General features: G+C 37.9%; 1 protein-coding gene across 9 annotated transcripts in view; it reads right to left on the reverse strand.

The window, feature by feature from the left end:
• SYNE1 (spectrin repeat containing nuclear envelope protein 1) overlaps nt 1-14309 on the reverse strand; it is a 288954-nt gene that overhangs the window by 96660 nt on the left and 177985 nt on the right. For all 9 annotated transcript variants that reach the window (XM_041470094.1, XM_041470095.1, XM_041470092.1 and 6 more), the window contains 8 exons: nt 14031-14183; nt 11473-11655; nt 9865-10002; nt 8404-8589; nt 7569-7691; nt 5332-5514; nt 3983-4126; nt 368-562 (listed from right to left, as the gene is read on the reverse strand). In XM_041470094.1, coding sequence (XP_041326028.1) covers nt 368-562; nt 3983-4126; nt 5332-5514; nt 7569-7691; nt 8404-8589; nt 9865-10002; nt 11473-11655; nt 14031-14183 — 1305 coding nt within the window. The remainder of the gene's footprint in view (nt 1-367; nt 563-3982; nt 4127-5331; nt 5515-7568; nt 7692-8403; nt 8590-9864; nt 10003-11472; nt 11656-14030; nt 14184-14309) is intronic.

The following is a 14309-nucleotide window of genomic DNA, read 5'->3' on the forward strand; positions in this document are numbered from 1 at the left end:
ATACACTGCAATTTCTAATGAAATCATATATTTATTCTGGTTTTATTTTATTCCTGCAACTCATCAATTTCTTAGCATTTGTTCTTGCATGCTGACAGTTACAAAATTAAAGGCACAATATTTGCATATTATTGCTCACAAATTTCACGTATTCGTCTGTTAAATAACTTCAGCCTTTATCAACAAGTCTTGACAACCCATATAAAGCAAAATACAGTACAGGGAAGCTGCAACTTGTTTGGTTTGCCACACTACAGCCATTTCAAAAGGTAGATGTGGGCTGTGGCAATTTGCTGCACAGGGGTGTTGTAATGATGCAAGAGGAAGCAGCTCAGATAATGAGTACAGTGACCAAGGCATTGCTTACCATAACCACCGAGGGATGAGTGGGGTGTGCTGGGAGCAGGTCTGAATCCAGCTCCTCCATTCCCTCGGACAGCCCCTCCACTTCTGTCACTGTCAGCAGCATGGTGGCATGTTTTGCTTTCATTGTCAGCATCTTGCACTTGGAATTCAAAGAAGCAATTTGCTCCTGGTATCCTTTGATCTTCTGAGCCAGCTCCTGAGAAAACATTTTTTTTCCCCTAGTGCTGATGCAGCCGGGAAAGGCCACAGGACCGGCAGCATTTCAGCTTCCGCGGCGAAGCGAAGCTGTCCCCTCCCAGCGCAGCCAATGCCATGGCAGCGCTGCCGCTCTGCTGACGAGCAGGATGTCGCCAGCGCAGGGAGCCGCGTCCGGCCGCGCCGCCAAACCGCGCAGCGGCGGCTCCGCAGCGGCGCCGGCCGCACAGGGCTGCGTGTGCGCCGCACCGCAGAGCGCCGGCACGGACGGACGGACCGACGGACGGCTCACGTTCGCATCCCGCCTGAACCTGAGCCCACCTCTGTGAGCTGCACGCTGCAGCAAAGGGGAGCGTCTCTCCCTCTTCCTGCCCTATTTCCCCCCGCCCCCGATCTGCTTCCATTTGTCTGAGGAAGATGAAGCTCCCCCGCATAGTGCGTGCCAGGGAAATGAGGTCACGCAGTGGCCACAACTGCAAAAAATGCCCCATTCAGCTCTCACCAGAAAGAATGAATTGTCCCAACAATAACTCACAGGGTCTAACAGGCTCAAAAGTGATAGGAACAATCAGTCACATAATAAGATTAAATGCAGACTGGATCACTTTTTGTCACTGTTTGGATAAGCTTTATTTTAATCTCGTTTTGGTTTTGTGTAAGTCTACTGAGTTAAAAGTTGACCTGCACAGGACTAACCTTTCTTTAAAACGAGACAGGGAAACTAGCATAAAGCATATTTTAAACTATTTCCTATGCTTAGGAACTGGTCTATTTATGTGGCCAAACACCATCATAAGCTTAAGATTTTTAGACAAGAAAGATGAAAATGAATAGCCTTATGACTATTCATAAGTGTCTTGTCTTCTCTCCTACCATATACTGTTGCCCCACTCAGTATCCAGTTTCAAAGCTTTCAATTAATATACTTCAAATAAAAAAAAAATGGTGGAAGTGTTTCATATTTCTGCTGAAGCTATTGTTCCTGTCTCCCTAGATGCTCAGTAACAAGTTAGAGTTTTGACCTAAGAAGTGAAAACATTTGTATAAGTTTGCCTGGTAAATCAATGATTATTTGTTCAAGTATACATTTCTGTTTAATTTTTATATCTACTTTTACTTCTTTAAAACCCACAAGTTTTCAAGGAAAAATAGCAATAGGACTTGCAAGATATAGTAGGCATAATAATATATTATTTCAATATCTTTTCAAGAGCAAATAAGACTACTGCTTCAGGCTGAAAAATTAGAAGATTTTTTTGGTTGTATAACATTTTCCATAAGAAAATTCTTCAAAATTACAGTGCAGAACACTCATTGCAAGAAATACCAAGTTAGGAATTGAAACAGCTCAAAGACTGAGGATGAGACTTCACTACTTGAGTTTCAATGGCACCTTGTCATCATCTGTCATGTTAGCAAAAAAAGGACCTCTCTTTGGTGCTCTGAAGCTTTCCCTGGAGACTAAGCGAAGTCTCGATTATAAAACATCAAGCAGAATAGTCAAAAACCAAGCTGCAATCAAATCAAGCCACAAACTTAATGGCTAGCAGCTTGAATAGTTATCTGCTCTTTGTCAAATTCCTGTCATTCACAAATGCTCAATGAATGACATATCTGAGCCTCAGTAGAAAATTACTGTCACTCAGTATACTCTATTCCCTCACACTACCAAGTGCAATGACATTTGTGGTATTAATGTCCAATGAACTGATTATCTAAAATGCCTCTTTCAACTGAAAACATGGAAGAGTAAGCAAAAATGTGACTGAAAAAGAAAATTAATAAAGCATCTTATAAAAGCCATGTCCCATGAGGTATTGTATTTTCCATTAAAATAATTCTCAAGTATGGAGATACTTGCCTACACTGTTCTCTGAAATTCTAAGGCAGCACGGGTCAGCAGACATGGTATCTACTTACATACATGCATACTAATACAAGCTTCCCAAAAATCAAGATGTAATTTCCTTCTACTTTCTTCCTTCCTCTTATTTTAATTCTAAATATAGCTGCCACCAATGTCCCCTTAAGATCTTTGAAATACAGCCTTTAACAGAGAATGTGGTAACTGATATTTTCTTAAATTAATAACACACCTAACAAATATCTTGACACACTTGACTTTTGAAGTAGTCTAATAATATGTGGTTCAGAACATTCATTTCATGTTATACTTTTTCACAGGTGTTCAGCAAAGAAAACATGAGCCAAAAATATGCAAAAAATATGCTCACCCCAAAAATTCCCTTACCCCTAAATGTGTAAAGCTTGCATGTATGAAGTCTGTCTGTTCTGGCTGATCCTAAAATGTGCATTATCATAAAGGTGCTGTGTTCCTGCAGATGTTTAGGACCACTCCTAGCTACTAAACTTGTTCACATGTACACAAAACTTCAAGCTGTCCCATTTTTAATTCCTTCCTTCCTGCAGAATTATTCCTTCCTCCAGCAATATTACCCTGAATTGCTGGTCACTCTCCTGCATTTGCTGTTCCAGAATATTTGACTAGAGAATAGTAGCATTATCAACTCAATACTAATAAAACCTAAAGTGCTTGTATATGCAAACTGCTCTTGAATTTATACTAAATAACAGCTGTAACAAGTGAACAGAAAATGAGCAACCCATGTAACATTAGGTTGTACTACACACCAGGAGGGACAGCTTTAATTGAAAGGTAAAGAAATGGTGCCATCTGGTGCCAGAAGTGACACACAGAGATCAGTGGTGCATTTTCTATCCTAGGAATCTCACAACAGACAGGTTCAGGTGAAAGGGGCTCAGGAGGAGCTCTCAAGCCAGCACAGCAAGAAGGCTGCCCAGAGACTATTGTGATTTGTTCCACAGCTGTCAATCCATGAGCTTGTGGGCAGGACCTGCAACTCCAGAACACAAAAATCTTCCCCACAAATATTTTAAAGAAATCTTTGGCGTGAATGGGACAGTTTTCCTCCAAATCTATTGTGGGTTTCATTTGATTCAAGCCTCTTGGAATTCTTTACAGAATGTGACTGGGATGAAAATGAGCAAGTACTTTAGGATATACAAGTTCTTTAGGATATACATACGTACATATGGATCACCAAACTGGTTGGGATTAACTGACGAACTGCTGAATTTTGACTTCAGGGACACTCCTCAGTCAAGTTTTAATGTTAACTGCCCCTTAATTATGCAATGGTTTTGTTTATCATAATGCTGTCCAAAAGTTAGGATATATCTAACTGAATAAACAAATGAATTGTCCACATTGCACCAGTAGCAGGAGCTCCCTCTCTGGGATTAAGTCCATCTGCTCAACTAGCCTTTAGAAAATCTGAAAAGCAACTCAGCTATCTTATGACTATTGCTTATGAAAAGTTGTCTGTGGCAGTGAGCTGCCATTGAGCCCAATGATTTTGATGCATTTTGGGTCCCATACCTCATTACGTGAAATCTGGACCTGGAGTTCCTGGATGTTGCTGGTTGCTATTGGCTTGTTTTGGATCTCGCGATGGGCGCTCTCAATCATCTGCTGCAAATGTTTCATTTCTTGCTCATATTGCTCATACTGAACCACTGCTTCCTAGAGAAGGGAAAAAAAGATTGAGTGTCTACATGAAAATTAATTTTGACTTAGTCTAAACATGACAGACCTTCCTTGTGAAGTATCTGCCACATCTTGATAAGCAAAGCCAGAGTATAGTCAGGAAAATATCTATTCATAAATATTGTGAATTGCAATGATTTGAATGGTTTCATTTATTTAAATATTTCCCAAACCCACATAACATGATATTTTAGATTTCTGATGTAAGGTGCTGTAACTTCTGATTCTAACAAGTACCTGAACCAAACACAGCCATAAGAAGATAGCCTTGCTTAGTCTTATGGTTTTATTATAAAGCATTTTCACTGCTTTTTCACTTCAGGTATTAATTTGTGACTATAAGAAAAGCTTAGATATTACAGAAAATAGAACCGGAAAAGGATTATGAAGATTGACTCAGATAATTATCCTACCAATGTAGTATCAGTTCTTTCTATCATAGATGCATAAGCAGTTTGTCTAACCAATTTTTTAAATTTTCAGTGTGACATTGTAGCCTTTCTTGATTTAAGCATCTTTAATTATCCTAAATCATCAAGTCTCTTCTGTTATCCAACTTGAAACTTTGTAGTTGCACCCTGGCCTATGGAATATGCTATGTATATTCCTATCATTAAATAGCAGAGGAAAAAAGCTTATTCACTTTTTTGGAAATACCTTTTTACATATTTAATTATACATCCAAACAATAAAACAAAATCTAATTTATCGTACTTAGCAAAATATGAAAATACAAATTTAAAAGACACTTAATGACTCCAAAATCAGGAAAAAAATCCTATAAACAAAGAAAATAATAATAATAATTTTTTTTACCACAGTTAATTAACTCAATAGTTTTTATGCAATCTTCAGAAGCAGCTGATGTTATACTATTATATAAATTTTATTAATTGATTACATATAAAATTAACCTGCATACAATTGTATATTAGCTGTTTGTCTAGTTAATCCTAACAACATTACAAAAATCATAGCAATATCAGGGAGAGAACTGAGGTGAGAGTCTGATGAGTAAATCAACAATTAACATGGTCAGGAATATTAAAGTCAGGAATAACTCAGACTTAGTGGTACTACAGAACAGAGGAGTGCACAGTGATATAAAATTCTATGTTTTCATCACAATTTGTATGCTGCTGTTCGAGTTGCTCTGGTTCACGGGATGGGGCTGGACTTGCCTGCATGATGTTGCACTGCTGGATGGCCGTGTGCTGCAGGCGGCTGGCCTCCTCCTGCAGCCGCAGGGCGCTGTGGCACATGGGCAGGCTGGTCACCACCTCCTCAGGGATCCTCAGGGCACTCTGGCAGTCTTGTACTGCCTGAACCTTTGGCTTCAGTGACTCCATCTCAGACAACAGATGCTAGAAACAAAGCCAATGCCACAATAAACCAAATTTTCAGAACTCCCAGAGCATTTCATGAAGCCAAAAAAAATGAGGGTACATTCAAGCAACAAAAGAAAAAAAATATTATCTATTTTCTAAATTGCATATAATTAGAAACACTTTCTCTGGAGTTCATTGTCAAATGAGAATAATGATTATTTAAGCAAAAAGCCCATTAAAAAGCATAATAGTACCTATTTCTAAGTGTCCAAGTAAAAAAAAAATTCTATTAACAGATTTGAGAAAATAGATTTACAAACTCCACAAGTTGAAGCAGAACAAGAGTAGTTTATATATACATGTATCTCGGTGTTAAAATCTGAGTGGAACTCCTTGCTGTGACATAGAAGCACATTTTCAAAACTGCACATGAATCTCATTGTAGTCACAACTTTCCTTTGAAATTACAAGCCATGGCTGAAAATGTTGCTTAAAATTCAAAATGCAATCAAACAGAAAGGAACAGAGCTACATAGAAATGTTTTTCTTTGAATATTCACAAGCTGTATGCCTTTGTGATTACTGCCTATTCCATACAAGATGTCCATTCAAGCTGTCTGTTCATATGCATGAGAAGGGTCTAAGTGCAGTGATTGGAAAATAGATTTGATCATCGTTATTTTTATCTACAATGCGGAGTTTAATGTATGTACAGATATGAAAAAACCCAATAAAATAAAGGAAAAGGCAAAGTCGAAAAAAAGGGCCTTAGCACGTTAGAAAAAGATTTTCGATTCAATAGATATAAATCAGCTGGACAATGAGGCAAACAGGGATAGAGAATTTGGTTATCTCCCTTCCCCTATATCACATCAGAATGTGGGTCTGAAGTGCATACTGATGACAGGATTGTGGTTTGGTTTTTATATTTGCAGTTTCATGACATACGGTGGGTAATCTAACCAGACTTTCGTTATAATGACCTATTCCTCAGGCAGCACAGGTGGGGCCTCACTCTGTCAGATCCCATACTGCTGGCACAGGATGTCTTTATTGTTCAGTCAGCACCCAGAGGCACCCTTGGAGCTCTGTGCCAGCCAGGTGCTTTCCAACATGCCCTCTCTGGTCTGGAGAAACAGGGGGGCAGGTGCTACAGCCCCTTTCTGTACAAAAGAAAGTCGTATTGTGAGATCTGCTAGAGCCAGGACAAAGAACACACAAAAAACCCAGTGCAAACTCCATGTTCCTTTATTCTTTTGGTGGGTGATGTGTTTCACTTACACTCTTCAAGGCTGCATTCTGAAATATGTTTGCAAGTCCACAGAATAAAGACTGTGTATTTTAATGAAAAGGAAAAGCTGTGCAAATTTACCTTTCTTCCATATGTTTTTCTGCAGACATTAATCCTACACTGAGCCTGCTGACATGCAGTTTATACTGGCAGACTGAGACTGTTAAATCTCCATATTAATTTGCAGAATGAAACACATTTTGAGAAACTCAGAAAGCTATAACTTGCCTTATTTCTCCTGTTAAGAGACTGAGACCAAAACTAACCAACTGACAAATCTCTGTAGCAGATCAAATGTAATAGAGAAAGCCACAATATCTTGTGGAGGTAATTGAACTAAGCATACAAAAATGTAACTGGGCTTAAGGAAACCTCAATTGTCCCCTAGTGCTCCAGATTACTATTGGAAAAGCTGGCAACAAACTATATCATTGCATCTTGATCTGTAAAATAATGATAACAATATTGACTTCCTTTTGAAAAACTTTAAGAACCTCTTGGCCATAAGCACTAGATAAGAACTGGGCTTTGTAACAAATATGGATTAAATGGATTGGATGCATACTCCTCAGAACTGCATCAATCTAAGAATGAACTCAAAAAGAATTATACTTCAACCATTCCCTCTGAGGGAATGATTCTTCTCACTCCATCCCTTATTTCCTTGGCAGTAATTTGGAGCTACACTCTGAAACAGTGACACTCCTAAGAAACACAAAAATCAGTCTAATCAACACTCATTATCGTTTGTGTAAAATCACATTACTCAAATGTTAACTTTGAGGTCCTGGTCTTTTACCTGTCTGTGAGAAAGTTGCTCTTTCAAGCTCAAATGCCCGAGCTCTGGAGACGTCAGCGTGGCTTGGGCTTGCTCCAAAGCAGCCTGTAGGGCTCTCAGCTCAATTTCAAATTTCTTCATATCCTGTAACACATTTGATTCAGGGATGAATAAGAGAAACAACAGAAATCACTATAAATATATCTGTCTGCATTTTGCGGGTACATCCCCCTTACATACAGTGCCAAAAATAATTCATAGTTTTAATAGTTAATTTTAAATGCTTAAAATATTAGATAAAAAGACCAGTTGTATGACAGTATAGAAGAAGGGATTGCAAAGGCAGAGTTATTCTTTTAAGTACTTCAATTTCAAATACAGCATATACTTTATAAAACAGAAAAAGCATGTTCATTCTTTTTATTGCACTCCCTTGTAGAGGTAGGCCTTACACTATGGAATTCTGGTCTGGTCCAGAACTTTTCTAAATTAATAAATAACAGTGTTTAGATATCATTTAAGAGAAGAATAAAGGAAACAGCAGAACATAAGTGTCAACAAGTACACTTCTCAAGTATCTAAACACAGGTGCTCAGGGCTATTCGAGACACACCATTACCCCAAATATATCCATCCAGAAAGGGCACTTAGAGCAGGACCTGCAGAAATCTTGTGCCCATCTGAATCAGCACCTGAAGGCATTACCTCAAAGAGCTCAAAATATCTGACTTCAGGCAACAAAGTCATGCCCTGTACAGACCACAGATTATCTTCACTGCTATAATCTCAGCACAGTAGTATGATGCATATATCACCCTAGGTGCCAGCTAGCATTAGAAAAACTGCTCTCATTTACCTTGGCAGCATCTTGGAGGTTTGGTAGCTGCACTTTGATAACTTGCTGCAGTTCCTCTGTCCGTCGCCCCAGTTCCAGCACTTGCTGTGACATCCCTTCAGTACAGTAGACACTTGCCAGGTAATCAATCCTCTCACTCATGGCCTCAAGATCACCATGAATCTCTCCAGACTCATCAAGAATGCTCTGGACGGAGATACAGACAAATAGAATGTCAGATCTGAGACTCAATGACACACATCTTTTAAGTATATTGTTCTGCAAACTCTTCAATCAGTACACATTTGTGAGTCTATGATTAAGTTCCACTGATTTCCTGTAAGGCTTAGGCAATATGCTTAGTTCTGAAGGTCTGTTGAAGTGCTTCAGCTCATAGAGACTGGGAAACAAAAGATTAAGTCACAAAGCTTCAGCAGCTGTACTTACCAACACATTAATTTTAGTGTTTTGCTACACACACTTGTGTGTAAAAATATAATATATGCAATCTATGGAGAAGATTTGTCCTGGAAGCCTCACATATCTAAGATAAAGTAGCAGAAAGCACTTGAGTGCAGTGTTCTGGCAGGGCAGGAGTCATTAATGCTGCCTAAAAAGATCACTGCCAAGGCAGTGTGTGGGATGGCATTGGTTAAGCCTGTATCATCAGATTTTAAAGCAGGGAAAAAGCCATAGCAAAACCAAACCAGAAATTCTGTCTACAGCTTTCCTCAGGATAAATTGCCTGGAAGCTCCTATTCAGAATACAAAGTGTGACATACTACCCTGCACTTATGTACAAGAATGCAGATGACAATTAAGTAATGTATATATAACACTGGTATTAGTGACACATTATTATGATGCCTTGATTTCTTTCACACGGTCATGTAATACCAGGCAAGCTTGAACCTCATCAAAACATTTCACTGATCTCACACGCACATTCCACATACAGACACACACAGAACAAATTGCACAATTATAGGGACAGTAAATTACTCCGATGTGAAATGTTCAGGAAGAGATTGGGAAAAACTCTTCCATTAGGTATCAGTTTGAGAATATTTGATATAAAATGCATTAGAAGAGAACAAAGGCTATTCCAATTTAGCATAATGGAGAAAGAAAAGAAGCCCAAACTGAAAATTGTATTTGATTAACTAAAGCTTTATAGTATGAGCTGCAATAAGGTTCTTGGTATGATAGAATCACTGTGTGCAGACAACTATTCAGCCAAAAGCCTCTATGAAACCAAACTACGTAAATAACATGGAGATCAACTTTGAATCACATGCTTTTACTCTACAACATATCTTTATTTCAGTTTTCAAAACAATTGTCCAAAACCAATGACTCATTTTTAAGGCTCGGGAGAAGAGTAAAAGAAATCTAGCACTTTAGGAGGAAGTAGAACTCCATTGCTTTGAAAATAACTTCATATATACACTGCCTTTTAATTGCCATAGATCGCATAATCACCTGGTAGGCTTTAAACTGATCACGAAGCTGAGAGGAAGAATTCCACGTTATACTACCATGCACTAGGATATTTGCTTTCTCAATCCATTTCAATATGAACTCCAGCATCTCATTGTATTCTTCCAAGTGTGAAGCAGCCTGGATGAAAGAAAAATTTGCTTAAGCCTAAGACGTAATTTTGTACAATTCTAGGAGGATGAAAAAACTAATTTTAATTCCTTCATTGTTTTAACCTGGGGATCATTTTAACAACTTTTCCTTCCTGTATTATATAAGTAATTTTCTTATGTATTTATGGAGTGAAAATAGGTATGTTTTCAGTAGTAAGATTATGTGTTTTGGGGAAAAAAGCACTATAAGAATGTAGGTCACACTGTGAGAGTCCATTGATGCTCAAATATATCCCTAGAGAGTTCACTCCCTGTGCATATTTCAGCCTCACATGTAAGTTCCAAAATACCTCCTCTTTTAGTTTGTGGCTCAATTTCTTACTTTGATATGTCTCTTTTCATTACATCCTCCAAATCACTTTTTTTTTTTTACAGTCTGTTTTGTCCACTCAGTCTGCCATATTTCCAAAAAATGAAATGTTGCACAATTTCAAAATACTAGACAAAAGTTCTGCTTTCTGATTAATCCAATTTCTATTTAGCAAAGTAGTCATAAGCTCCAATTTTCTTTTCACCAGGAATAATTTCATTGAAGTTCATTAATTTCCTCCTTATAAAGGATGGAACAAATTTGAGGTGACCAAACCGTATTCACAAGCAGTTTCCAATTCCTATCATTTTTTATAATAAGTGGATCATTTGATGCTGAACAAAAATATCCTAATGTAAATCTCTACCAAGTACCTTTGACTGGGTTCTTACATTGATAATAATTTTCCATCTTTTCTTAAAAACAATTTTTCAGAGGAAACTGAAAAGAATACTTTGAATTTTTTTTCTGGAAGACAATTCATGCATGCAGAAAGGAGAACTCATAATTTATCAGGGTATTGATGGCAGAACCAAAGAAAATACATTTATTTGCTTTTAGCTAGAGGTTTTTGGGGATAAGAACAATTAAGAAAAAAAAGGAGAAAGAATTGCAGAGACTTTGAACCACAGGGGATGCATCTTTATGAATCCCAAAATATTGCATAAATATTATGCATTATCAGGGCCATTGTTTATAGGTTTTTCTATTGAATGTACAAGCTATATCCACCCTCTATTGGGACTAGAGCAAAATAATTTTTTTAAACTTTTTTTTTCTTTTAAATGCTGCAAATATAGGTAACAGTGGCAAAACAGAGACCCTGAGAAGCATAATGAGGTACTATTTCCAGGCATGTTACTGTTTGTGAGATCAACAATCTTTTTAGGGCACCAAAGGAACAAGCAGCAGGTGATTCACGCAAGAGGGTGCTAAAGCAGCATCTGAGAATTATTTCACCCTCTGATTTGACCTGTATCTCTTTGGAATGTGATGCAAGCCCTGACTAACAATAGGCAGATGTGCCAAGGGATGCCCTGTCTGGCATAACTCCAGGAATATGAATGAGATGTTTGCATGCATCCTCTGGTTCTGAGAGGAAACAGCAGAAAGGATTTAAGATCATACCTGACTGAGCTTGGCTGCTCTGTACTCAGCCTGCCGTATGGTCTGCTGGTGCAGTGCAGTGAGTTTCCCTATCCTGTTAGACAGCTGCTTAGCCAGGGGTAGGTTCTGCTCTGCAAAGTCCTGGACTGATGCATCTAACTCCAACAGCTTTATATTGCAGCTGTCCAACTCATCACCAAGGATCTAGGCAGAAAAACAATAAAATCAGTGATCCAGGAAGTGTAAGCTTTTTGGTTGATTATTTCTAGTCCAACTTGCAATTTTTACAGCCTGTCCAAAGTCTCCATAGTTTTTTCCATTTTTAAGCAGGAAAGCAGAACAGCAGGATATTTGGTCATCTCTTAAGTATGTGCCATTACTCTTTCTCCTCTGACTTCCTGGCTGGAATGGATAACCGTTTTCTCTGCCGTAGCCAAAAACTGAGTCACTTCAGTGCGACATTAACTGCTCTCAGGCATCTTTCTGTGCTTGTTTCTGAAACAAATTGTCAGCACAGACTGCCATGACAAGGAGTTTTGTTTATTTGAAAAGGGGTTTGTTTTATTGCTGTCTTAAAATATAAGATTATAAACTTATAAAAATGTAGTTATTAATAGATTATGAAAACTTTAATTTTAATTTGAAACTTGCATTTTCATAGCATGATCTTGATGCAGGAGCAGTCTGATTGTGCTAGAGTGTTTCAATAGAAACACAGTTTAAAATCAATTTTTCCTACTGTAGTCACAAATATTTTGAAAAGGAAGCCTAAAAAGTTTTTCAATTTTCCCATAGATTTAAAACACACTCTTGGGCTACAGTTTCTTAAGAAGAGGCTACTGGTTATTTTTGTGTTTGTTTTTTATACCCAAGCTGCTAAAAATTCATTGTTTTTGCAACATAAAAAAAAGAAGTCACAGAGTCATAGAACAGGTTAGGTTGGAAGGGACCACAGTGGGTCATCTGGTCCAACCTCCCTGCTCAAGCAGGGTTGTCCCACAGCACATGGCACAGGATTGTGTCCAGAAGGCTCCTGAGTATCTCCAGTAAAGGGAGACTCCACAACCTCTCTGGGCAACCTGCCGCAGTGCACAGACACTACACAGTAAAGAAGTTCTTCCTCATGCTCAGGTGGAACTTCCTGTGCATCAGTTTCTGCCCATCATCTCCCTTCCCACTGCTTGGACAAATACCCTAGCCTCTCTCCAATTGCTTCTACAAATTTAAACTGCAATCATTCCCAACATTGCTACACGTGCTTCAGGAAGTGACTTCAAGCTCTCAGGTTAGGGCTGTCCTGGCAGACACACCTCAGAGTGCAAGTTATGATCAATCATTATGATAAATCAGTATTATTCCACAAATCTGGAGACATAACTGTCTACATGCAGACACAAAGACAGATGTTAAACTGCTTATCTAAATACAAAGACACACACGTTACAGCAAGCATAAATAAATGTATTCACTACAGATATCATGCAGAATTTATATGCTATTTGTGAAGGAAGGATCCATTTGACTTGAGTCACATGGATTTAAAACAGATTTTTATTTTATTTTTTCACAATCTGTTTCAATATTAATATAAAAATATTTACTGCTGTAACCAAAGCCAACCCAGTCTCAAAACTATCAGCTAAATGCTTAAAAGCAGTTGGAACATTACTATATCTCCAGTGACAGAGAGTTTTAATTCATGCAACATAAGAAAGCAGATTTCACTGGCTTTTTGCTTTCTTACTGAAATCAAGGAGATACACCAGGAATATAGTTTAGTGACACTTGTAAAGTAAACAGTATTTTGGAACACCTTGAGCATCTTGTGGAAATAAACAGGTAATTTATGACATACCAGTCATGCTAAATCTTCCCCTATTTTGTATGCTTTGCTTAATTTCAGACAGTAATTTGGTCAAATTTATCTTTGCCTAGTGAAAATAACAAACCAACAACAACAACAAAAAAAAGCCCCAAACCCTCAACCAACCCCTTTTCAGTCTCTACTCTCCCCAAACTCTCTTACTCTCATATGATAATCCTAATTTGGCCATTACACTTCAGTACAGATGATTTTTTCTGAATGTGGCACACATCTAAGACTAAGACAACCTTCAAAAAGAACCAAGAACCCTTTGCACAACTCTTAATTGCATGAGTAGCGCTTTACCTCATTGTTGAACCAAATGATGTGAGATGAGCTACAAGTAAAATTCTATGTATCTATTTATCATAAATAACAAATCTTTTTAGTACAAACAAGAACAAGGAGCAGTTTGAAGGTTCCTCAGGCTTTCCCAGATTGGAGTCATACTCATTACTGAAAAGGAACTGTCAAATTTTGTCCATCTGACTTCAACACTCAGCTCCTTCCTCCAAATTCTGTTACCTGTGTAGACCAGTTTGCAAAGAATAGAGTTTTAAAAATCACATCAGTCAACTCTTATTTCTGTATAGCTCTTCTGTTGAACTACATTAACAAACTGTGTTCTCCAAGTCTTCACAAACAACAGTACGAAGTGAGTGTCCCAAATCAGAAAAATTTATGGCATAACCACATAAGGAAAGCCTTGTCTTACCTTTTGTTCAAGTTTAGCTTGTGCTATATCATTTGTTTTCTTTTTCAGTTTGGAAAGAATGGTATTTAGTTCATTTGCTATCCCCTGGATTTTCTGATCAAACTCTTGATTCAATGTTTTGATTTGCTGAGTTTCTCTTTCTTTGGTTTGAATCTGTCAACAATATGAATTACATTCAATAATCAGAAATCACTCCTCCTTAAGGAAATTAACTTTCATTTAACTTTAGTTCAAAGGATGAAGGTAATAAAACTATTTTGTGTTGCCATGGTTTGGCCA

Source organism: Pyrgilauda ruficollis, unplaced genomic scaffold (genome assembly GCF_017590135.1).
Source record: "Pyrgilauda ruficollis isolate IOZ18807 unplaced genomic scaffold, ASM1759013v1 scaffold24, whole genome shotgun sequence".
NCBI classification, from domain to species: Eukaryota; Metazoa; Chordata; class Aves; order Passeriformes; family Passeridae; genus Pyrgilauda; species Pyrgilauda ruficollis.